Below are 24,380 nucleotides of genomic sequence, written 5' to 3'. Positions count from 1 at the left end.
AATGATGCCAGGGTTGTGTACAATTAGACTGAACTGTTGTGTAATATTGGCGTGAGCTGTAATGAACCGCCATGTGACTCTGTTAGACAACAAACAGATGTGATACGGAGGCTCAGTCAGTTTCAGAAGGGGTATTTGTTTCCTGTAAAGGTCAGTGTGTTAAAACTAATATTCCCTCAGATATTGTGGACATTCATTACTGGAGCACAAAACTTTGTGATTCATCAGTGTCATGGTAACTCTGGCATTCACAGCATGGCTCCTTTTCTTAGCAAGCTTGTGCTGATTCATGATAGCAATCAGTCTGTCTGACCCTGTTTTGGTGCCTTATACTTCACCATAGCTGCTGCTGTAGTGACCAGCAATGTATCTACAGCTGACGAGCTGGCTGTCAATGCACACTCAAAGCAATTATCATGCTATGAAGGTCCTTTCACCACACAGGAATAAATCTCAGTCAATCATTCTCTGCCTGTATCTGTTTAATATTTATTCCCTCTGGCCCTCATTATCACTATTGCTCTTTAAGAGTTGGAGCGTGTACAAGCCTTGACGCTGTTTACACCTGGTAAAAAGTCTGTCCAATGCATTTCATAACCCTTTCAATGCAATCACATTCAGAATAAATTGGTATCAATCACTCATCAATCACTCATCAAAATTGGTAATGGAAACTCAAGCGTACTTGGTTGACAGTCTCAAACACGTATGGTCAGTGACATACAATGAACACGTCTCTTTAAAAGACTTGAATTACTGCTCAGTTCATATGGACTTTCAGCAGAAGGACAGAAATCTGTCAGGTTTCATTAATAGTAGCCTATATTTATTTGTGTTTCTGAGATATAAAAGGTTTTTGAGGGTGATAGAATACAATACATTCATGGCAATTTGTAAGTTAATATAAAATAATTTGGTGCATTGGTGGCAAATTCGGATGAATTCTTACAATCTCATTCATACATTTTTGTGTGATCTGCTTAAGCCATTATTGGCTTATTATATATAAGCCAAATCTCTGAGCTACACTTTCATAAAGTTGTAAACAGTTTACATGCATTTTGTTCCAAACACCTTGGAAAAATTGGCTGAAAAAGTTCTATGGATTTAGACAGTCTCAGTTGCTTATTTCTCGTCATGTAATGAAAAATGCAGTGCATTTTGATGATACCATCTGATGTGGGCCTTGGTCAAACAAAAATCTCAGTGGATAATTACAATTTGCTAAAGGAATGTTTGGGAATCTAAAACTGATATTATCTACTCACGCACAGGCCAAAGAAACAAATGGTCTTGAGAGCAATGTTTTGGTGAAGCATCTAAGACTTTTGCACAGTCACAGAACCTGCCTAAAAAAATCAGGACAGATCTAAATATCATGTATAAACAGGGCCCTTATTACACTAAATAATGGCCTTTATTAGTAATATTTGCACCAATACACACACATCCCATTTTGTAGATCCCAGAGAGCAAGAGATACAGTGAACATGCAAAGTACACAAGGAGTTGATAGTGTACCTTTCCTACCTTTCATGTCCTCCTCTTCTGTGGTGTTACAGCTCTCTGTAGACCCCTGTGATGAGAGAGAGAGAGAGAGAGAGAGAGACAATGTGCAAGATGGAGGGATGGGCGTATGAAGGTGGGAAGACAGGAAAAGAAGTATACAGGTTTGCAGACAGGGTCTATAAACCATGTGGAACAAAATACAGTGCACACATTGTGAATCAGCAAATACACACACACACACACACACAAAGAATCACCCACAAGCACAGATATACCCCAGCACACCCTCACACACAAACAGCGCTCTCACACCAAACCCTGCACAGTCCAGCCAAGCCAACATGAGGGCAAGCCCCCTTCATTTGAGTCATATTTGTGAAGGTTTGGGGTTGTGGCATTAGGAAGTGACTCAAATGACTGGTGTTCAATGCAGAGCTAAAAGAGGTGGCTTACCTTGATGCCATCGGCTGGATTGTGCACGACAGTGGTCTGTGGTTCCTGGGGAGGCAGGAGAGAGTTTACCATGCAGGGTTGAGGAAAGAGGGTGTAGGCACCACAACTCCACAACTAGCATGATGAGCCTTCACTACTGCTATGATTGTCAGCAGTTAGAAGGTACATCAAACACTGACATTGGTGAATTCTGCACAAGTTCCTTAAGTTAATACTATGTATACAGAGGCCCCAAAATGTATCTTGGCACTTATTTTACACTTTACACAAAATGTATGAATTTCATTGCATTAAAATCAACAATATAATTCATGATATAATATACAACAAGTGATGTTTGGTATAATTTGTCATTTACAAAGACTAAAACAAACAAACAAACAATCAAATAAATGTACTGTTTCTTTAAAATAAATGCTACTTGGTTTGGTGTTTACAAATATTTAATTACATAGGTAAATAAATGTGCTATATTTCTTTAAAATAAATGTTACTTGTTTTTTTTTTTTTTTTTTTTTTACATCATGTTACAATCATTTGTCTTAAATTTGTCTTAAGAATAAAATGCCCCTTGGTTTGGTGTTTTGTTATATAATGCACATGTCCCGGTCAAGCTTGACAATCATTTAATTAAATCAATTACTAAAGCAGATTAATATTGTCTGATAACCAGATTAATAAATAAAATACAAATAAAATAAATGCATTCTTTCAATTCATGCATTTTTTTAATGTTTGTTTGTTGTAGCATTGTTTTATAAGAAATGTGACTTGTTATACAGTATTTCTTTAAAATAAATGCTACTTGGTTTGATGTTTTGTTCAATCATGTGATGCATGTTTGAAAACCAAAAATATCAATTAAAAATAAATACATGCACATTTCCTTCAAATAAATGCTACATATGCAATAGCATTCAGACATTTTTGAGTATGACGCAAGCATCTAAATACTTTTTGAGGCTACTGTATACAATAACTACAATGTAACAAAGGATATTATACAAAGGAACTGAAGATCAATGGAAATGCAAGAAAGGATTGGGTACAGTTAACCACAGTGGAAGAGGAAGTAGTCATTAAGCTTGACGAGACTCTCTCCAAGACCAACCCCAGTCACCAACAGCACACAGACATAACAGAAATGATTAACACCACACAAACAGTTAGCTTACAATGCCACACTAGGTTTTTTTCTCCTGAAAGCACAAAGCATTGATCCCACCTTCGCACATACACACCCCACATACAAACAAACGGTCTAGCGCACTAGATTCTACTTTATTTCCACCACCACTAACACAACACCCTCTAATAAGCAACCTGTCAACGCAGACTTGAAGATGCAGTCCCTACATGCTGAGAAACCAATTTCAGAAAAACCCCTCATCATCACCCATCAGCCCGAGCAACTTCAAGGTCTGAGGCATGAGCAGGATGGGTGTACTGGTCAGTCACACAGTGTAGCATGAAGACAGGGACACTGTAGTGTCCAAACGTCCAAAACCTTACTGAAAATTTTGAGGAAACTGACATAACATCAATATGGAGTTGAGGATGAAACCAAACACTGAGATATACTCAGATTAAATTGATTAAAAAGATTTAATACTGATATTCTGAGATATAAAATTATCTCAGACTTTTAGACTTTTTTTCATGTCCTCTGAAGGCTGTAACAGTAACAGCCATTCGTCGAAGGAGCAATTACCCATAATGCAAAGTTAGGGACTGCATCTTCAAAACAAACAGAACAGCTCTGCTTCCTGACATAAAATGATCCTGTTTTACCCTTGGAGACTCGAAAGAAATTAATACAAGGTGCCACCAGGCTTTATCTACATTTCACTTTAATATGGTCAGAGCAAGTTTTTGAAGTTTTTTAAAAGTACAGGGTTTGTCTGTAAAGCTGTCAAACTTATACCAAACTGCGAGTTTGTTTGGGTAAAATAGGAAGTCAGAGAGAAATCCACAGGCACAACCAGATGTTTTAGTTCAACTCATTAAATACCATGAGCAACATCACACATCTTCATCTGAGTGGATTGAGCGATGGGTGGTGGGAGTCAAAACAACAGGTATGGGACAAACTGATAAAGCCTTTTACTAAACAAAGACTTGAGGACTAAGAAAAGGAAAGACTATGAGTGAAGGAAATAAAAAGTTAAAATGAGGTACCATTGGTGCAGTGGATGATATGCTGCTGTCTTTGGTGCTGCTGCTTACTACACTGTTTTTGTTGTTGTTTGTCTGTGGCTGGGGCAAAAACAAAACAAAAACAAAAAAACAATGACAACACAAAATGATTTTTGTTCAGTGCCATTCAAGAGCCGACAGCCTCAGCTCGTGCTTGATGCGTCCAAAAGCCACAGTACAGCATGTAAGGGGGACCTGTATTGGATTAATTTTGCTTAGAAGAGAACACTCACGTAACGTGCCCTAGAGCACCTTTAACGACACACTTTTAGCTCTACTTGAATTAATGAAAGATGTTCAACTGTATGAGCTTGTTTTAGTGAGATGTTTGCTGATTATACAGATTTAAACTACTGATGGTGGATAATAGCACAAAATGAAAAATAATGAAGCTATACTCATGCATCTGTAAAATCACATTACAGTTCTACATAAAAACAAAGATAAAACATGGTGGCTGTATAAAAGGAACCAGCGTAATCTTCCTACGGTAATGTTCTTTATTATTAAAACTGTTCAATAATCCTAAAATATGACCACAGAGAATAGTTTTGTATTATTTAATAATAATAATAAAAGTAAATTCAGTAAATTTTAATGTAATAATCTTTCAAACATCTACTTGGACAGAATTTGTAACAGTGTTGATAAATGTGCATTTATACATTCAGTATATTCATGAAATTGATATCAACAGTTCCTCCAGTGCTAAAAAAAAACAAATCAAAATCAATGAAATGTTTTAAGGCTACAGATGTGTTTGGTATTTGCAGTATATTTAAATAGACAAAATATTTTATTTTTAAATATAGTATTTTGTTGGCACAGTAACAACTAGATGCCAGTGTTACTGTCATGAAGCCACCTGAAGACCCTGATAGTCCACTAGTGCATGCAGTGAAAAGCTTCAGTGCTCAGACCTCTACTCGGTCAATCAATGCAGGGTACAACTTATGATTAAAAAAAGAACAAAGTCTGACTATAGCAAAGAAAGAAAAGATGTGGCGGTAAAACGGAGATGATTCTTGAGAAGAACGGTCAAGAATCCTAACAGAAAGATTCAACAGATTAACAAACACTGAAGCAAAAGAGCAGCCAAAAGTAATCATCCCAAAATTTCAACAGCCACAAAAAAAAGAAAGTACTTTCAAGTATATATTTTTTTAAAAATGTATAACTTAAGATAAAGTTGTTAAAGATGATCAACAGTCTAATTAGAATCAATTATCATTTAACCATTAAGATTTCAAGACCAAAAATAGTTCAATGTGAAAGGACCAGGTCTGCTTGATTAAACGGACCATGAATGGTGAGAGGGGAGTAAAACTGAGGTCAGGATGTGCTTATGTCCAGACCTGATGGAGGAACTCAAGACATGACTAATGGCAATTAATGCACAAACACTTTGATGATGTTTGTTGGATAATAAAAAGGCAGAACTGAGCTTCCCCTGTGATGAGGATGAAAGAGCGGCCATGTCTAACTCACAGACATCAACTGCTGCTGTAATTTACTTTCAATTGCTTGATGACAAGAAAATATGTTTATTCTTCAGGGGAGATATTCACTGAAATCCATATGGATTTTTTATTGTAACAAGGGGCTCTTTACTTGTTAGGACAAACCTGATGTCACAGCCACTGCAGCTATTGCCATGGCAACAGAAATGGCCTGCCGCACTATGGACTGTGGGAAAAGAGGAGTTCCAGTGAGAGAAAGGCTTGTTTGTCTGTTTTTAGACCGTCTGTTCAAACAGCATTTAAATTCTCTCTCTCTTATTCAAGAGCACCAAGTAAAAGCCCTTTGTCCACTTCAGCCTTGGTCATAATAAGTATGCTACTGATTTTAAAGACTCATGAAAGTGGAGAGGGTCGAGCTGGAGGACGCTCACAAGGTTTATCCGGGCCTTGCAGAAGACGGACCAAACTTAGGTCAAGGAGAAACCTCTCAGACAAAATCCTGGTCTGGCTCACCAAAAAAGCACTGAGATGCGATGGTAATGAAGAATGAACTTCAAAGAAAATGGGCTTACAATACAAGCGTGTGTATGTAATAAAACAGAGTTGAACGGGTGAACATGACTCTGTTAATGCTTGATGATCCTATGACTCACAAAATCCTACAATGAGACAAAAACCCAAAACCCAAACAAACTCTCGAGCAGAAAAAAAAAAAAAAAGAGCCAGAGAGTGAGAAAGTGTTGAGGGAGAGTCAGAAAAAGGGGAGAGACACGGAACAGATCTCACCATCAAATAAACACTGGAGCTTGACTTCCTTTTCTGAACAGGGTGAAACAGAGGAGGGCAAAACAGGGAAGCATAAAAACAGGCCAGTGAACACAGAAAAAAATAAAGCTGCTAGTTAGATCCCACAGAGAAGAAAGAGAGAGGAAAAATAAACAACCACAAGAAGTTGCAAAGCCATGTGTGATGTGACAGGTGTTTAGTGGCTACAGTTGAAAAGTGTTAAACTGCTGAAATCCATTTATTGACAAGACTTGTTTCATTTCAAGCATTTGCTTCTCGGTTGCTTGGTGAAAGGCTGGCGATTCACTGCATGCACAGAGACGGCACAGGGTTGAGTAAGTCTCCCTGCTTCAACAGATTTTGCCATGACTCAGGCCTAACAAATGGGCAAATGTCAAGAATGGTCTAAATATGCTGAATGCTTTTCAATTGGGTCGCCTTGGGGGGGTATTATTCAAGACCACACTGAAATATATCAGCCTAATAAAATGTAAGCAGCTAATCATTTGAAATTAGAAACAGAGTGTTTAATCATTTTGGTTTATGCAAACCATTTGCTGTTTAGCTTGACTGTCAGTTCTGTTTAGAATATGTCATTAATAGAAGGAAAATAAATATGAGAGGAAAAATCTTGTAAACAAAAAACTGGAGAAAAATTGTGCATTTGTTAATGATACAGAAACATTATTTTTTATAATTCCAATGCTGATACAAGAACTTACTGTAAGTAATGAGAAAGAGATGTATAAAATGTGTGTGGGGCTTACCTTCACGCCATCAGACTTCTTGTTCAGTAAACTTTTGCATGCTGAAAGATGAGAGAAGAGAAAAAAAAGCTTAACATTTGATGAACCGACTAGTTAATGACATATGAATGTTGCTTGATTAGTGTATAAAACCAGTACAGGAATTACTAACTAAAAAATAAAACAAAATAAAAAATTTTAGTTTAAAAATACAAAATAATAATAATAATAAAATTTTATGTTTCCTTAGCATTAACTGAAAAAAGTTTAAGTTCAGGTACTAAGTTACTAAAATTATATAAATTACCATCTAGAATTTATATTGATTAACAAATAAAACCAATAAATATAAAAAGCACAAAACAAAATTAAAATGAAAATATGAAAATAAAACATGAATAAATCCTATGATAGTATATAAATAATATATAAACGAGTCACATGACCAGAAAAACCATATGCACAAAAAAAAAGATAGAATGACACGAGTAGATTTTCTAAGTATGATCTTCAGATTCCCTTACCTTTGAAAGTAGATAGAGGTAGGAAAGAATGCAAAAAGGGAAAAAGGTAAGAAAAATCAATTAACAGATTATTAAAAAGAAAAATAGCTGTGGCAAACAAAATAATCAAGCAAATCAAAGCAAAACTAGAGGATTTTCTGTTCATGCTGGGTCCATGCTGTGCAGAGGCATCTTCTGTCTGGCCTGCTGTCATCATCACTGAAGACATTTCTCTCCTGCACAAGACTCTGCAGATCTGACAAACCAATGCCAATGTCTGCTTCAGTTCACTCTAGCACATTAGAGCTGAACTGCTGATTCATTAGAGTACAAGTCCTTTTTTTCCTGACCTGTTCAGCTGTTGTACTTCTAATTAAACTGGTCTTATAATTCAAATTGTATAATGGGGTCAAATGAGTTTGTGTGCTGCACTTGTTGATAGTATGGAATGGATCAAAAACTACTTTAGCATGAGTTAAAGAGATTAGCAGTGGATCGATAAGAGTGTTTTTTATTTTTTATTTTTTTTTAAATAGTCAATTTCCAATAGAAAGAGCAGGGTGATGGCCGATAAAGTGCTCCAACACACACTACTGTTCAAAAGATTGGGATCAGTAAGCCTTTTACATTGCAACAAAATACTTTCATATTTCAAATGCTGTTTCTCCTCACACTACAGTAGATTTTGATTTCGGAAGGATCATGTGACTCTGAAAACTAGATTAATGACTACTGAAATTTCAGCTTTGCTATTACAGAAATAAATATGTTGACAGAGAAAACAAAGTTATTGTAAATGGTAAAAATATTGAACAATATTTCTGTTTTCTGAACATAGACTTCTTAAAATCTTACAGACCAAACATTTGAACGGTAGCGCAGATAATGAAATTTTGATGATAGGAACTTAGATATACACAAATTAGCTAAAATTCAATGAACTCATAACTGGGCATCTAATTATCGGCTGATGCTTTCAATATAGTCAAATAGCAGCTAATTTAATGGCCTGGCCGATAAATCGGTCTCTGATGATTAAATTATATGTACTTCTGAGGCTTAAACAAACAGCTGCAACTGTTAAATATCATTGTAAAGCAACAGAACCACTTGGCAGAGCATTCACAGACATGCCACTTTCATTAAGACGTATATGAAGAGAGGCAAGAAGCTAAGAAATGTAAAGAAAAAGCAAGACATGTGGATCCGGTTGTTTCGGGTCCTCCATGCACAAAGACACCGAACACATGCTGAAAGGTACTTCTGAAGCATGCCACAGTGATCCCAGTGCAGTGGTTCTTCTCAATAAGTCTTTCCTCAAGAGCATGCTAATACATACATGATGTAGACATTCATAATTAACAACAGGCAAATGCATGTCAGCATCTACCCACAATTTCACACAGTGCAGTTGGTTGAACAAAAGCAGACCTGACTTTGGACTGAGGTATACAAGGAGAATGAGCCACGTTAAGAAACCATCAACATAAAACAAAGAAACTAAATCTGTAATTGAACTTTTAAATATGACACCGTTCCTTAAGGTGACTCTGGTCGAAATACCTTCACCGGAGCATCCCTGGACCATCAGCAAAAGTGCAAACCCACAATGCATTATGTTTCCAGAGAGACACCACTTGGAAGACATAATACATTTTTTGTGATACTCTTCTTACCATCCCAAACTGCTGAGAACGACACAAAACATCTTCTGACAAGTTCACAGCACATTCAGTGCAGTGCAAAGGTCGCCATTGACAGGAAAGGGCTCTTTCATCCTAGACTTTGGTCAAAAGTCATGAAGCACAAAGAGATACGAATGTGCCTCAAGGCTGGGAGTGACTGAATTTCAATTATTCTTGTTTTATATTTGTCAATTCGCAAGATATGCATTCATTCAAAATTTCTACAGAGTCAAATTTGAATTGAAATATTATAAATTCAGTCAATGAACCCAAAGCCTGGAGCATGTGTTACATATTCTCTGCATAGCGAATGGCCTCTCAGAAGAGTTTCAGTGCCCGTGCGTTGGCAAGGGTATAGCAGGCTCCCCTTGGTCACATGCTGAGGCTGAAAGTGGGCAACAGCCCCCCAGTGCACATCTCACGTACCTTCTTGTGCTAGTGCAGCTGTGCTGGTGGTGGGGGCGGCGGGGCTGGTGTGCTGCCGACCCACTATTGGACAAAAGAGCATGTCGTTTTGGAGAGGCTGACTCAAGGCAGAAGCTCAGCCTTTCCAGTATCACAAAAAACTTACCCAATTTGTATCCTAACAAAGCAACCTAAAGAAAAGCCCAAATGCCTCTACGCAGTCAGGAAAGTAGGGCCAGATTACAAAATCTAAGTTTTGAAAGAACCTACATAAACATAACATACTGATCCCTCAATTGATGCACAAGTCTCACTTGTACTGTATGTCTGAAGCTAATGAGACAATCACCTGAGAAGTTCCTGGAAACCAGCATGGTGGTCAAAATAGCCCCCTACAGGAAACACAAATGCTATTTTAGTATCTTATCTAGAATCAGAATAAAAATTAACACTGGCAAGGACAAAGACTTAAACCAATCATACATTTTGATAAAGTTTTAATAATGGGTAATACTAAACAAAGTTTGTTAACATTAGTCAATGCATTTGGTGTCAAACAATCAATGAACACATTTTATTAAGTTAGGTTAATTTTCAAGTATGATTTAACAGTTCAAAATACAACTAATTTTAATGTATACTTAACGATTGAAATGTAAAAGATGTAACATATATGCATAAATAACATTAACCTAAACTAGCAATTGCTGCAAAAGTACTGTACTTTGTTTATTCATGTTAGCAAATGCATAAACTAATGTCAATATGTTGAACCCTATTGTGCTGGAAATTAATGTATCAGACCTTTAGTTTTCTGCGGGCGTTGAACTTGCGCAGACATTCAACAGTTTCTTGACGATGCATCATGGAGGCGACAGTGGAGCGTTGCTAAGTGGGAAAGAGACATCAGTTCTTAGAACAAATTTTTATTCATATACGTTAATCACAGATTGTATACAATTCAAATTGGATATGGAGTCTCATTTGATGTTTTAAATCAACCAAACAGACTCACAGATGTTTACTTCATTACAAACTGGAGTGTAAGCTGCATGACATCATGCCAGTAGTTCGATATAAATCAGCCTTGAGAGATACAATGAAAAGTGCTGGGGATTTAGGTCCACTTACGCAGACCCACGGATGTTTGAGCGCTTGGTCAGCCGTGATCCTCTTCGCTGGGTTGATAGTCAACATCTGGTTGATGAGGTTTTTGGCCTCTGGGGTAACAGTGTCCCACTCTGGAGAGGGAAACTAAGACATAAAAATACAAAAGAAAGAGAAGACCACTGAGTTTTCTTGAAATAAAGTGAGGTCTACAGGGAAAACCTGTGGTTTGTTTCATTTAAACCTGGAAATTCAAAGAAAGATTTTGATACAATTTGAAAACCTGTGTATTACATTAAGAAAACAATGAAAAATAGAAGCTTTTTTACTAGTCTTAGGCTTTTGTATGTTACAGAGTGCTCAAATACAGACATGGACAAACACGCAGATCAATGGCTTCCATGGACTGTAATAGATGTTAATAAGATTAAAGCAGAGCAGCTAAAACGATAAATGGAAAAGTGGTGTTTTCCACCTGGATGGCTGAAAATGCTGAGACCATAACTGGCCTTCGTAATCACATCTCTCTCACACCACAGCACTCCATCAAATGGACAATGCCACTATTCAACAAACAAACTATACTCCAATGCACTTAGAGAGCCTATCAATCTGGATTAAGAGGGATGGAGAAAGCACAAATGAAATCAAATTAGTGTGAATGCATACTCTGATCATGCTAGATTGTTTACAAACAGCAGCTTTGAGCTACAGCTGGTCACTGCGAAAATATGACACTGTGCCATCTGCAAGGTGGTTGTAACCTCATTTCAGATATATAGAATAGTACCAACAGGAAATATCCCACTATAAACTGGTTTTCTTTTGGGGTTTGAGATGATGATGATGAAGACTCCTCAGTTGTACATTCCTCTCCTGAGCTCTAGAGGAGGGGGCTGCCATCATTTATTATTGAGTAACTCTGCTGTTTATCCCAACCTATTAAATATTAACAAAGGCTTCAATCTGGTTTTGCCACTCTGGGTCGATGTGGTGGCACTGAAATCTCTGAATGGGGATGGCCATGAGAGCATCTCTGTCAACATGCTGATGGGCAATTAAAGACAGGTCTAATAAAATGGCTTCCATTTTCTCTTTCTGGTTGAGCTTACCCCTCTGGAGTCTAAGGGTATTTTTGGGGCCTGGAGAAGTTTTGTCATGCCCTGACATTTGTGCTATTTTCAGTTGCTTATACACAGCTAAATGGCTAAAGTCTAATCTCACTGTAATCAGCACAAACTGGGCTATAATAATATGTGAAATGCATGCATGTAAATGATTGTATTTTCGTGTGTCATTGGGATTTACACCTGAGAAGACAAAGGCATAATGAGCTGCATAATGAGCCTTTCAGTCAGGTTTGTGACTGAGAGGGGAGAGTTACAAGAAAAAATGTGAGGACAAAATAAATCGATATAATTTTATGTTTGTAGTTTATTTAGAGTATATTTAATTATCCCACAACATAATTTATTATCCACTTGGGAGTGCAGTTAAACCGTTTATCAGGAACAATCAAAGCTGACTTAACAAAATGAATTTTTTGCATCATTACTCCAGTCACACAATCCTTCAGAAATCCTTTTACAATCTTATTTAAAAAAAAAAAAAAAAAAGTATTGATATTATTATTATTATCATTATTATTATTATTATTAATGTTGAAACGAGATGAGAATATTTTTTCAGTTTTTTTGGGGATAAATTGAAAAAAAAGCATTGTTTGTTACATTTGTTACAGTTACATTTATTTGTTACATTTATATTATTTACATCAAGCTTTTGAATGGTATAGTATTGTATATTGTTATTGAAACTTCATAATGTTTCACTTGATTATACATTCAGTCAGGAATTATAGTTTAGAAAAAGTCTAACTAGTAAAATGTTTACACATTATGTGAAAACTATTACAAGTATTTAAATACATAACAAGAGACTTTGATCAAGAGATCTCTGCTGAATAAAGTGCTTCATTCTTTTTTCTGAGGAAATCCAAATCTCAAAACATGAGGAAATCCACATCACTATTTTTGGGTGAATTATGTCTTATTCCTCTCATCACGAAGCAAACATTAAAATAAAAAAACTCGAAAACTGTCTCGCTGCGTTGTTTTCTGTTGTGTGGGCGTTTACAAGCTGCGCGCTTCAGTGAAACATTAGAATCTGAATAGCGCGTTCAGCGCGGGGGCACATTAGATATAATGAAGGGAGACGTGAAAAACGGACATCGCGTTGTTTTCATATGGATTACTTTATCACAGAATATTTGTTTTCAGCAGCACTTGTTTAGTTTAAAAGTAGACATGTCAGGCTTTTTATAGATATCTCTCTCATGTCTCTTCGTTGAGTATTCAGGAGTTACAGTTCATTTTAATGACGTGTTTGTAAATAAAGATCAGCGCAGACAAAGGCTGCAGACAGCACACCTTGTTTGTTATCTTTATTTTAGAAAGGAACAAAGTTTTGTTGTTGTTATGTCTGTATACAATAAAAGTAGACCCTTTACAGATTCGATTGATGTATTGCTCTTATCTGTACGATTAAAACTGAAAGTGTAATTTAAGTTCTTTTCGGGGTTATCAGGAGAAAATGACTCATAACGTGTATCCGCGTTAATCGACTCCAGAGGTTTAAAGTGGGTTACAAGCACCTTTTTCAACAAACAGAGCTTTTGTTCAACACACCTGTTTTGTATACTCTTGCTTTAATTACATCAGATATGTGAGCAGTAGTGATGCGCAGGTTGTCTCATAACCCACGGGCCCCGCGGGTCGTGTTGGGGCGGGTTAAGAAATTGGCACTTTATTGCAGGGCAGGTCACTAAATATGGTGCGTGGAATTTAGTGGTGGAAATTTTTAATATTTCAAGAGATTCGTTGATTTTCAGTTCGTTCACCAAAATGATTCGTTCACTGATTTGTTCAGTGACCATTTCTTCATATTATACACAAATACCCAGCAGGTGGAAAAAAAGAGTGTCTTATGTGTGTTATGTCTTAAGTCAATGAACGTATATTTACTTGTGACAAAAACTGATTTGGCTTTATTAAAGTGTGTGCATGATCGCATTAAATAAATAGTCTAAATAAGTTGTTCAGATGAACAAAGCGCAAGGTTTTCTTGCATAATTAAACATTTTAATTGTTTGGTCAGACTGTTATATATAATATATTCACATTAATAAATCATGGATTAAACGTGGGGTTATGTTCTGTATGCCAAATATGAAAACAAGCGTATATGCACCTATAACTGTGCTTTGTATCTGCTGATTGCTGATCGAGATTTACATGCATGGCTCACTGACCCGGTATACTCTCATTTCATTCACGAACGAGCTATGTATCAGTTCATTCAACTCATTCACAAACGGGAATATCGTATTTGTTCACTACATTCAAATCACATGCTCCGTTACACCTTAAGTAACTCTTCGACAGTATGAAACAGTTCACAGAGCTGTTCACGAGCTGCGCATGCGCTGCTAATAACGCCAAGCTTGCGCGCTGCTGTGGAGGGAGGAACTTCAGGGAATGAGAGAGTCAGTGGATTACATGAACGAGAACAGTTTGTTCACCCAAAATATCCGTTCTCGAACAAACCATCACTAGTGTAATTCCCTATAGCCTATATTAAATATTTTGAATATTTTCATATTTTATTGGGTTCTTTGATAAGGTTACAATACGAATGTCTAAGTAGCAATGTAACTTCCGTGATGTCCCCGATGCGCGGGGCAGGTCAGGGTGGGTAAAGATATTTTACTTTATTTGCGGGGCGGGTTGGGGCGGGCCAAATAATTTCAGAAAAGCGGGACCCGCGAGTTGGAAAAAGAGCCGACCCGCGCATCACTAGTGAGCAGTGCAAAGTGAAAAGTGGAGTTGCACAATTTTGCCTGGAGCGAGGAGCAGGTTTTTTTGAAAGTTGAAACTGGGTGACCCAAGGTTCATTTTTACAGTTTTTCATTATTACAGTAACAAAATAATTTATATTTCAACCAGTGTATCCAAATTTTTGGATGGTAATATGGATGTGAACAAATGTTCAGGTCAGATTAGATCTAAAATGGTCATTAGATTATAAAGCAGTGAGAGCTCATTAAGTCAAACAGTAAGTGTGGTTACTCACATCATAGGCTCCAGCCTTGATCTGTTGATACAGTTTGTGCTGGTCCTCATCCCAGAAAGGAGGGTAACCCACCAGCAGGATATACAAGATCACACCTGCCCAGGAAAAAACTAATTGGTTACTTCATACTTTTTTTTTTGTAACTATTTACAAAATTACACAACACTAGAACAAAGAGAATCTTAAAATCATATCAATGTGGACACTAAATAAAACGGGTGAAAATCTTACCACAAGCCCAGATATCCACTGGTTTTCCATAGGGGTCCTTTCTCAGGACTTCAGGGGAGAGGTATCCAGGGGTGCCTGCAAAACCTGTAAATCCAGAATGTGATTAAAAACATTTAATATCTAAGATCAACAGATTTCAAATTACAAAAAGCATCAACACCATCTCTCTATGATAATCAAATTCTGAGCAGTACAAATAAGGCAACATTTCAGTTTGCATTAAACAAAAAAAAAAATTGTTTAGGAAAAGATAACCCTTTCTTATAAGGCTGTGCAATGTGAAAAAGCATATAAAAAAATCTCATGATGTTGGAAAAGCTTAATCCAATTTGTCCACTGGCTTTGTCATCTGTGACCTTTGACCTGGTTCAAGTGAGTAGTCTTGACTCCAAAAGGACTGTAAACATTGAGAAAACTACTCCATATTTCCCAAGAGCACAGGGTAGAAGCACAAGCTGGCTACTTTCCAGAGCTCTCTTGTCCCACAAGAGCCACAGATGCAATGGAGAGCAAACAGAGCAATAAAAAAAGCCACTACTGGCTGAAAGTCAGCTTTCAGAATGAGTTTACGTGGACCAGTACAATATAAATGAGCGGATGCATTTTCAGGGCATTGAATATTTATTTGAAAAACGAGAGAAATTAATTTGATTCTGTTGAATTGAATTCAATCCTGCATCAGGATGAACTATAATGGCTTCAAGCCAAATCCCTTTAAGAGATGAGGCTACCAATGAGTTGAAGGAAAAACAGAGGAGTCTTACCGAACCAGGCCTGCTGATCTCCCTGCACCTCGATGGCAAGGCCAAAATCAGCCAACTTCACTGCCGCCCCCTTCATCTTACTGGCCAACAGCAGGTTCTCTGGCTACAGGAGGACACATGGCAGAGGAAAGGGTAGGAGAGAAGAAATAAAATGAGGGAGAAGATATTGTGATTTTAAAATTAAAACAAAGCTGCAGTGTGTTATGCAGAGTGTTTGTCGCATGTTAAGGTGAAATTTCACAGGGCAAAAAAGGTCTATTGACTATTGTCAATAGTGTAGTGATGTATGAAACAGCTCATACAGAAGCAGCATAATTCACGCAAAATTCCTAATCACACAGATTCACCCTGAAGTGACTGGATTAAAACAACTTGTTTTGAATGCTACAAGTATTATTTATATACTAATATACTGCAGAATTTAATAAACATTTTGAATTAGCTTTTATTTTTATATTTTCACTTATTTATTTTTTTCCATAGACATCTTAATGTTACTACAGCTTCATTATTTTATACCTTTCACCTGAATTAAACAGAAATTAACAGAGATTGTTTTTATTGCTGCAAGTCTATTTAGGCATCACTTAAATTAAATTAATAGCGTTTTTCAAGATTAACTTTAAATAAGCAGTAGATGACAGAAAAAACGTAATTCAAATATAAAAATAGGGAAAATAAAATATCCAGTAGCACGAGCCAAAAGAATCATGACGTGCAATCCACAGGCATTTAATCCCATACGGCTGCTCATTTAGTCTGTGCATGATTATGCTAAAGGTGACGATCAAGCCTACTGACACGGAGTTTAATCAGCTGCTATCTGCATAAAAGGACGTAAACGTATCCAGCATGTTCTATGAGAAATGTCTTTCATCATCACATTGCAGCAATACTGAGATCCAGACTTGGACTACAGTGTGCATCAAGTGAGAGAGACAGAAATGTGTGCATGCTTGTAACGTGTGCGAGAGTAAAAGAAAGAGATTGCATATGGTGTCTATATCTTACGTGTGTGTGTGTGTGTGTGTGTGTGTGTGTGTATAAAGCGGATGGATAGCTGTGACAGCACGCTTATTGCTCTGGGCTGCATAATTCATGAAGAGACAGAGAGAAGGGCTTGTTATCTCTTGCTACGAGAGCAGGGATGAGCTGCTCTATCGCCCCGCTGTCCTGCACATCCCACTGCCTCTGAATGCTGCAGGCACAGCCCTGACCCGGACACTGCACAGTCATGCTGCCCCAACACGTTTATAATGGAACAGACACAACAGACTTTCTGTGACATCATATCATCATGATTTATGTGTATGATGCTGACACGGCTAGATTACCTTCCTGGACTGACCAATCATGTAAACTAATGAATATTCACAAGCCAAGCCAAAACAAGATTGTTAACTAATGCAGCAGATACACCATACTGAGATGCGCTCAAATGTTTTAATTATTTAATTATTTATTTTGTGAAATAAAAACACACACACAAAAATGCTAGGCGCCATATCCTAGTATTAACAAAAACTATCAACTATAAAACAAACTGCAAATCATTAAGACTATTTTATTATTATTAATTAGTGGGCACATTAATTTTAGTATTATTGGTAACACTTTAGAATAGGTAACACCTATTAGTTGCTTATTAGCATGCATATTACTAGATTATTAGCCATGTATTAGTTCTTATTAAGAACATATTAATGCCTTATTCTACATCCCTAATCCTACCCAATACCTAAACCTAACAACTACCATACTAACTATTAATAAGCAGCAAATTTAAATTTCAAATTAATTAAATTTCGTAGTTAGTAGTTATTATGTGTTACATATTCTAAAATGTTACCGTATTATTTAATAAAAAAATTGTTTTAACTTATTTTTTATTATATAAAATAAAATAATTTATAAATCTAATTTATAAAATCTTATTTCAATTACTGATTTACTTAATTTTAGTTAACAGTAGCAACACAGTGATATATTTTATCTGTCAACGTCATTCTTACATCTTCAAAATCAGCCCCTCTGTCCCCTCCAGTGCCCCTGTCCTGCAACCCTAGGGATGGACTCAGTCTCTCTCTTCCCTCCTAAACACTCTTTCTCTGTCTAACTCCTGCTAGTCCTTTTCCTCCCTTTCTGTCTGTTTTCAACAGTTCTGTCTCTTTCCCTCTGATGAATCAGAGGAGGTAAAATGACACGCTCACCATCATGCCATGATGCTGCAGCCACTATGACATCACACAGGTTTCCACAGCAACCGGCCTGCCTCCAGTACTCCTCTGTCTGCTTTTACATTTAAAGAGGTAAACTAATATGGAAAGCAATGGTTCAGGGTTCGACACATTTTTGCCCACCACATGCCACTGATCTATTATGCATTTCATCAGTTATCATTTAAAAGATAATAAAAAAATTCATCTTCTAAACAGACTCTGTATCTCCACATCTTCCTAACAGATGTAGATATAGTAAAGAATGCAAAAAGGAAATGGTAATTTAAATTTCAATCCAGTATGATTCAGATTGAATGATGGCATTTAATAAACCTAATCTTTCCATCATCCATGTTTGCTTTCTGCATTGTGCTTGTTATCAAATGACCCTCAGGATTGGCCACAGCCAATCGTCTGCGCTCTGACGTCAAGAGAAAGAAACAACAATCAAACGGCATACAACGGTGTCCACACAGCGTTTAATGTTGCTAGCACGAGTCCGAGTGTGTGCAAATGACGCCACAGATTTGCCAAGAGGAGGAGGGCTTGGATGACGCAAGCTCCCGTGTTGGCACGTTGCCACAGTGACGGCATGACTCACCTTGAGGTCCCTGTGCACAATGTCATGCTGGTGGATGTGGCTGACGCTTTCCAGGATCTGATTGATGCAATGACTGAGAAACAGAGACAGGGAGAAACAGAAAGCAGGGAGGAGGAAAAGAAGGTTGGATTAGGGAGCGAAACCCAGGCATTAGTACAAGGATCTAACTCCAGATAGAAGACTGGGCGCAAGAAATCCAGCTGCAGAATCTGGCCTGTGCAGACAGACTGAGATTTGCACAGACAGAGAAATACTCTGGTTTGTTTTGTGGTTCTCAAAGCTGCCAGAGAAGCTTTCCAAGATGGGAATGAAAATACATTTACCATGTTATCCAAATGCCAAAACAAATTTCCTGAAGCTGAATGTGTGTGTGTGTTCACAGAAACAGTTACTTTTAAAATTCTCATAATATTACAATATTACCGTTGTACTGTATTTGTGATCAAATAAATGTAGCCTTGGTGAGAACAAAAGAGAAAAATCTTACCAACCCTATACTTTTGAACAATAGTGTATATCTATATCCCAGCAATACTACACAGACGTGCACTTGTTGCTCTGACAGACTTGCACCGTAGAGGTCTTTCCACAGACAGTGAGAGGACAAAAATAACGAGCACCGGTGGAGCAGGAATGCTTATAAATGCAGTGAGTGGAGCCGCTCATTACAGAGCTCTGAAACCTGTTCAAAAGGTCATGACCTGAGGACAGAGGGCGTGTTGGGTGGGGATGACATCTCTCTGAAAGTTTCTTTTGTTTCTTTGGTAGAATACTTGAAAAATGACACATTTCTGAATGATTCGGTTTATGTATTCCTGTGGCTCAGAGTTAGAGCATTGCGTTAGCAGCACAAAAGGTTGTGGGTTCAATTCCAAAGGAACACCCATACTGATAAAAAATACAATTAAATATGAATGCACTGTAAGTTGCTTTGGATACAAAAATGCATAAATGTAAATGTAAAGAGAGAGCAAAAAGAGAGAGCTTGCAGAAATACAAGCAACATTAGTTGAGTAAAGAAAGTGCCCCATTAGATATTCCCTAAAGCTCTCTTGAGGAAAGATGGCGAGCAAGGCATTTATTGTGTCCAAATTTGGCAAAATCTGTGGACTGCATTCCATTCCATCCCATTACGGAGGCACTTTCCAGTAAAAACTCTCTCTGTTCTCCCTTGATGCAAACTCTCAGTAGCAGCCTTCATGTTGTAAGTCTGGAGAGTGTCTTCCAAAAGTAATTGCAAAGTGACACTAATTTTGTTGTTCCGGCTTAGTGCTGAATATGAAGTGGAAATGGACTGAAGTGTAGACAGTCAGCTTTAATTTAAGGGGATGCCTATCCCGGCAACAGGTTGAAAATAATACCTCATTGCAGGCCAGCTACCATCCCTGTTAAAGCACTGAGAGAATTTACATAACTTGACATTATTTGAAATAAAATATCATGTTTAATAATTAGTTGCATAACCCTGGAATTTAATGATTGTCTCGCTGTCTGGGAGCAAAGGGCAGCGTTAGAGACGGAATAATTTTTCTTTTTGAGGGCTTACAAAAGCGGTACAGTGATGGCTGCAGAAAGTATTATCATGGAAGTTTGAATAGAGGAAAAACTATAAGATTGATGCACCATAGTATTAAAAATCCACACACTAATGCTTAATACAGTAGTTTTGTGGAAATTGTGATACATTTTTTTGTGTTCTTTGAAACATACAAATGTCTTTACTGTCACCTTTGATCGCTTTAATGCATTCTTGCTGAATAAAGGACTCAGTGACTCCAAACTGAAGCCCCAGTAGTGTATATTATATATAAGTGTCAATTAAACACTGATATGATTTTAGGCTAATTATTTAACTTACCTTGCATCTGCTTCACTGTAATATTCTCTTGCGACGATGTCTTCAAACAACTCTCCACCAGTTACGCTACAAGAAGAAATAAAGGCTTTATCAAGAGCACAAAGTATTGGAGAACCCACAGCGGTTCCATTCAGCTATAAACTATAAAGAGCACAAGGGGGCCATACAGTCACAATCTACACACATACACGTACATGTATGTCTTGCTCTCACACACACTGCAGTTAAGTAGAGGAGTCTACACCACAACACTGATAATCGTTTAACATGATGTCAACATAACTTAAGCAAAGGAGATCAGAAATAAAGAAAAGTATTCTAGGCTTTCTATGGTACAGAGAAACGGGCCTACTGACTAGAGAATAAAGTTAAATTGTCATACTTCTGTTACATTTTCTGGTAATTAACAGTTAATAACTGGCAAACAAGGCTTAAAGGAAGTGGAAATTTTGAGTACACCGGCGTCGATCCTGTTTTACACAGAAGTGAGATGAAGATCACAGTGTCTGACTTCGATACTTACAGGTCAAAGACCAGGTAATGAAAGCCTTCTTCTGAGATACTGTCATGGAGACGCACTGTTGAGGGAAAACAGAAAGAGAGAATGAGGGAAGGGAGAAACAACAGAAGGATGAACAGAAGGAGCTTTTCTCCTTTTCTTGACCTGCCCATGAAGTCATCCTCATTAGTTCTATTACAAATCCCAACCTTGCTGCCTAATGCCTTCTAAGGCAGCATCCTAGCTGAAATGTACCTCATAACTAACCCATTTAAAACGAAAGCCCCAACTGTAATTATGACAGTGCTGCTGCAATTGTTTCGTCTGTGAAGGATACATGCGACAAATCATATAAGATGGCAATATTAAGACAAATATTTTTATCTTTGGAAAAACTACTCGATACATTTTACACTGTGAAATTTTGACCTGTCAAAATAAATACATTTGAACTTAATGCCCACTTTAAATAAAAAAGAAAAAAATTACAGAAGGAACTTTGGTCTTTGCATTACCGAGGGAGCGGTGGCATTGCAAGTAAGGCAAGGAACATTTGTTATCCCGTTTGAAGGTAATGAATTTGTCATAGGTAGTTACAGATTTGAAACAGTGCAGCTGCCAGATCTCACACACACACACCCACAGCCATTAAGAGACCCCTAGCTCGTTCTCATTGTGTGTGGGTCCGTGTAAATGACAGCGTGCATAAATCTCAGCCAATGTGAGGGAGGTGGCTGTGCTAGAGGAGGGCAGAGAGGGCAAAACAGAAATATATTATTTCCACATCCACCCAGGATCACCCGCAGCGCTGACACAAACACACACATTCTGACAAGAGGACTGGGATTTAACACAATTCAGACTGAAGGTGCTGTGAACAGTGTTTTAATAGAGAGTGATTTTAACAGGTTGGCCTGAGAGAAGTGTGGATAGAGCCAATGTGTGCTGTACTCCAATAAAGATGACACTCTCTGAACTAATTGCCCTAATGTTTTTGATTTGAACTAGTTCTATACTTTACTTGTATAGCACTAAAAGGGGAAAAAGCAATAACACTAATCGTTTTGCAGCGGTGTAGCTGTGAATGTTTATAAAATATATGCGTATATAAAATAAATAAGTAATATATATATATATATATATATATATATATATACACACATATATATACACACACACACACACCCATTCAAAATTGGTTGTTTTTTTAAGAAATGTATAATTTTGTTCAGCAAGAGTTAATTAAACTGATCAAAAGTGAGAGTAAAGTCACTTAATGTTAATGTATATAGATTTCTATTTCAAAACTAATATGGTTAAAAGAATTGTGTTTATTGTATTGTTTAATCAAATAAATGCAGCCTTTATGAACAGTGGAACATTTTATATTACTCCCCCACCCCCAGACATATACTTCTCTCTATCTTTTATGTTCTTTGGTTACCAGTGAAGTGATATCAAACAGCTCAACATCTTTTTCGAATGCCAGTAACAGACACATAAATCAAATCTTTTATTTTATTGGTAAGGGAAGTTTTTTGCTTAGCGGAAAAACACCAGCACTGGGTGTGGGTTACTGAAGAGCTTCACAGGGATGCACGGTTCCTTTCTATAATATTGTCACACCACAAAATGCATGCCTGAAGACATAGCACTGCTTGAGATAACATTAAGAATGTATGTAGATGCATGTGGGTTGTGTGTGACAGGCTTCTATCATTCTATCTGCTCTTGTTGTGTGTCTGTGGGCCGACGGCAGTCATGTGTTCATATCTGCTGGTTTTTTGAAAGAGGGTTTGTTGACAAAAAACCCCACTATTGATAACCTGTACAAAGGCTGTAAGTTACCCTGTATGTACTGTGTAAATGTATGTCCAAGACAAAAGGAGAAGAAATGAACAAGTGTGTTGAGTCTTTGTCACCAAAGGCGATCTGCTCCTTAAGAATGCTCTCTCTCTCTCATACCCACACTTGATTGCTCTTTTTGTTAGAAGTTTATTGGCAGTTCATGCAGAAAACATGACAACCTGAGAGAGAGAGGGGGGGGGGGGGGAGGAAGGCCGTTCAAGATGGCTAGACAATAAAATGGTACAAAAGACAGGTTTAGACCACTGGGAATGGAAGGGAGGGAATACATGAGAAAAAAAAAGTGAGGGAGGAAAGACAAGAGAGTATAAGGGTGGGAGAGGACAAACACTTCCTAGAAAGAAGAAAAACAAGGCTACAAAAAAAGGGGACATCAAGCAGAATGTCTGAGCTTCTGTTTGTATTACAAGAAAAATATGATTTATGCTGGTGACCTGGATGAAATGCTTTAAAACTTAAGTCTATGGAAAACCATTGAAAATTTGAATGGTCATATTTCCATAACGGCACGGCGAATCCGCACCAAATTCAGGGGATCCCTTCAGCTAGAGGAACCCTCTCGAACGCAATCGTAGTGTACTTCTAGAGGTCCTCTTTCGAATGAGTCCACCCCTTAGGCTACAGTAGATGGGGAACCGATTGCTCCTCCATGATATTTTGTAAACTGTATCTATAACAAAAACTGCACAGATGCAGATATTATAACAATCTAGCGATAAACACACACCTTGTCCTCTGAGGAATGAAGAACACGCTGAAAGACGAGGAGGAGCCGATCGAAATTTAAATGGGAGATGCAATCACAAATTTGCATAGGCCTACAGTTTATGAAGCTAATCGCAAAAATTTAGGGGGGCTGTGTAGTCATTTATAGCCCCACTAAAAATGGCCTAGCGGTGCCCATGCTTCGAAATCCTCTGAATAGACACATAAAATTACAAAATACCCATATCGACAATCGTTCAGGTAAACCCAGTCAGTTATGTCTCAAGTGAACAAAAACAGCTGAGAAAAAAATGGGATGTAATGTGCAACATTATATTGGATCTGTGCATCAGGTCTTAAAGAGACAGTGGCCTATAAATACTGCTGCTGTCATTTATGATCATCAAACAACAAAACAGCTGTGATAAAAATCTAGATTTGATTTATACAGTAAACACTATGCAATGTTATTTTCCCTAATTATTGAATTTCTGTATTTGAATATTTCCAACCTTATTTTATTTGTAACATATTGTGTTGTATTCATCTATGCTTGTAATTTGTGTATTTGTTCTTATTTTTACATGTCTCTTTAATCATGTTTAAAATGTCTTAGTTAATCTAGTAGTATTTGCTGTGGTATCAAAGTAGTACTT

At 37.3% G+C, this 24,380-nt stretch overlaps 1 protein-coding gene across 17 annotated transcripts in view; it reads right to left on the bottom strand.

The window, feature by feature from the left end:
• Positions 1-24,380, bottom strand: part of LOC132157274 (calcium/calmodulin-dependent protein kinase type II subunit gamma-like) — a 65,819-nt gene that overhangs the window by 5,752 nt on the left and 35,687 nt on the right. For 2 of the 17 annotated variants that reach the window (XM_059566552.1, XM_059566535.1), the window contains exons 4-17: positions 21,178-21,232; positions 20,655-20,720; positions 18,797-18,869; positions 15,977-16,079; positions 15,213-15,296; positions 14,982-15,076; positions 10,875-10,997; positions 10,548-10,631; positions 10,093-10,135; positions 9,765-9,827; positions 7,172-7,212; positions 4,141-4,218; positions 1,963-2,007; positions 1,522-1,576 (exon numbers count right to left, since the gene is read on the bottom strand). In XM_059566552.1, coding sequence (XP_059422535.1) covers positions 1,522-1,576; positions 1,963-2,007; positions 4,141-4,218; positions 7,172-7,212; positions 9,765-9,827; positions 10,093-10,135; positions 10,548-10,631; positions 10,875-10,997; positions 14,982-15,076; positions 15,213-15,296; positions 15,977-16,079; positions 18,797-18,869; positions 20,655-20,720; positions 21,178-21,232 — 1,008 coding nt within the window. Of the gene's footprint in view, positions 1-1,521; positions 1,577-1,962; positions 2,008-4,140; positions 4,219-6,404; positions 6,438-7,171; positions 7,213-9,764; positions 9,828-10,092; positions 10,136-10,547; positions 10,632-10,874; positions 10,998-14,981; positions 15,077-15,212; positions 15,297-15,976; positions 16,080-18,796; positions 18,870-20,654; positions 20,721-21,177; positions 21,233-24,380 lie in introns of all 17 variants that reach the window. The other 15 variants (XM_059566536.1, XM_059566543.1, XM_059566539.1 and 12 more) reach the window with 15 other exon arrangements.

This window comes from Carassius carassius, chromosome 14 (genome assembly GCF_963082965.1).
Source record: "Carassius carassius chromosome 14, fCarCar2.1, whole genome shotgun sequence".
NCBI lineage: Eukaryota > Metazoa > Chordata > Actinopteri > Cypriniformes > Cyprinidae > Carassius > Carassius carassius.
This window is presented reverse-complemented; position numbering and strand designations above follow the sequence as displayed.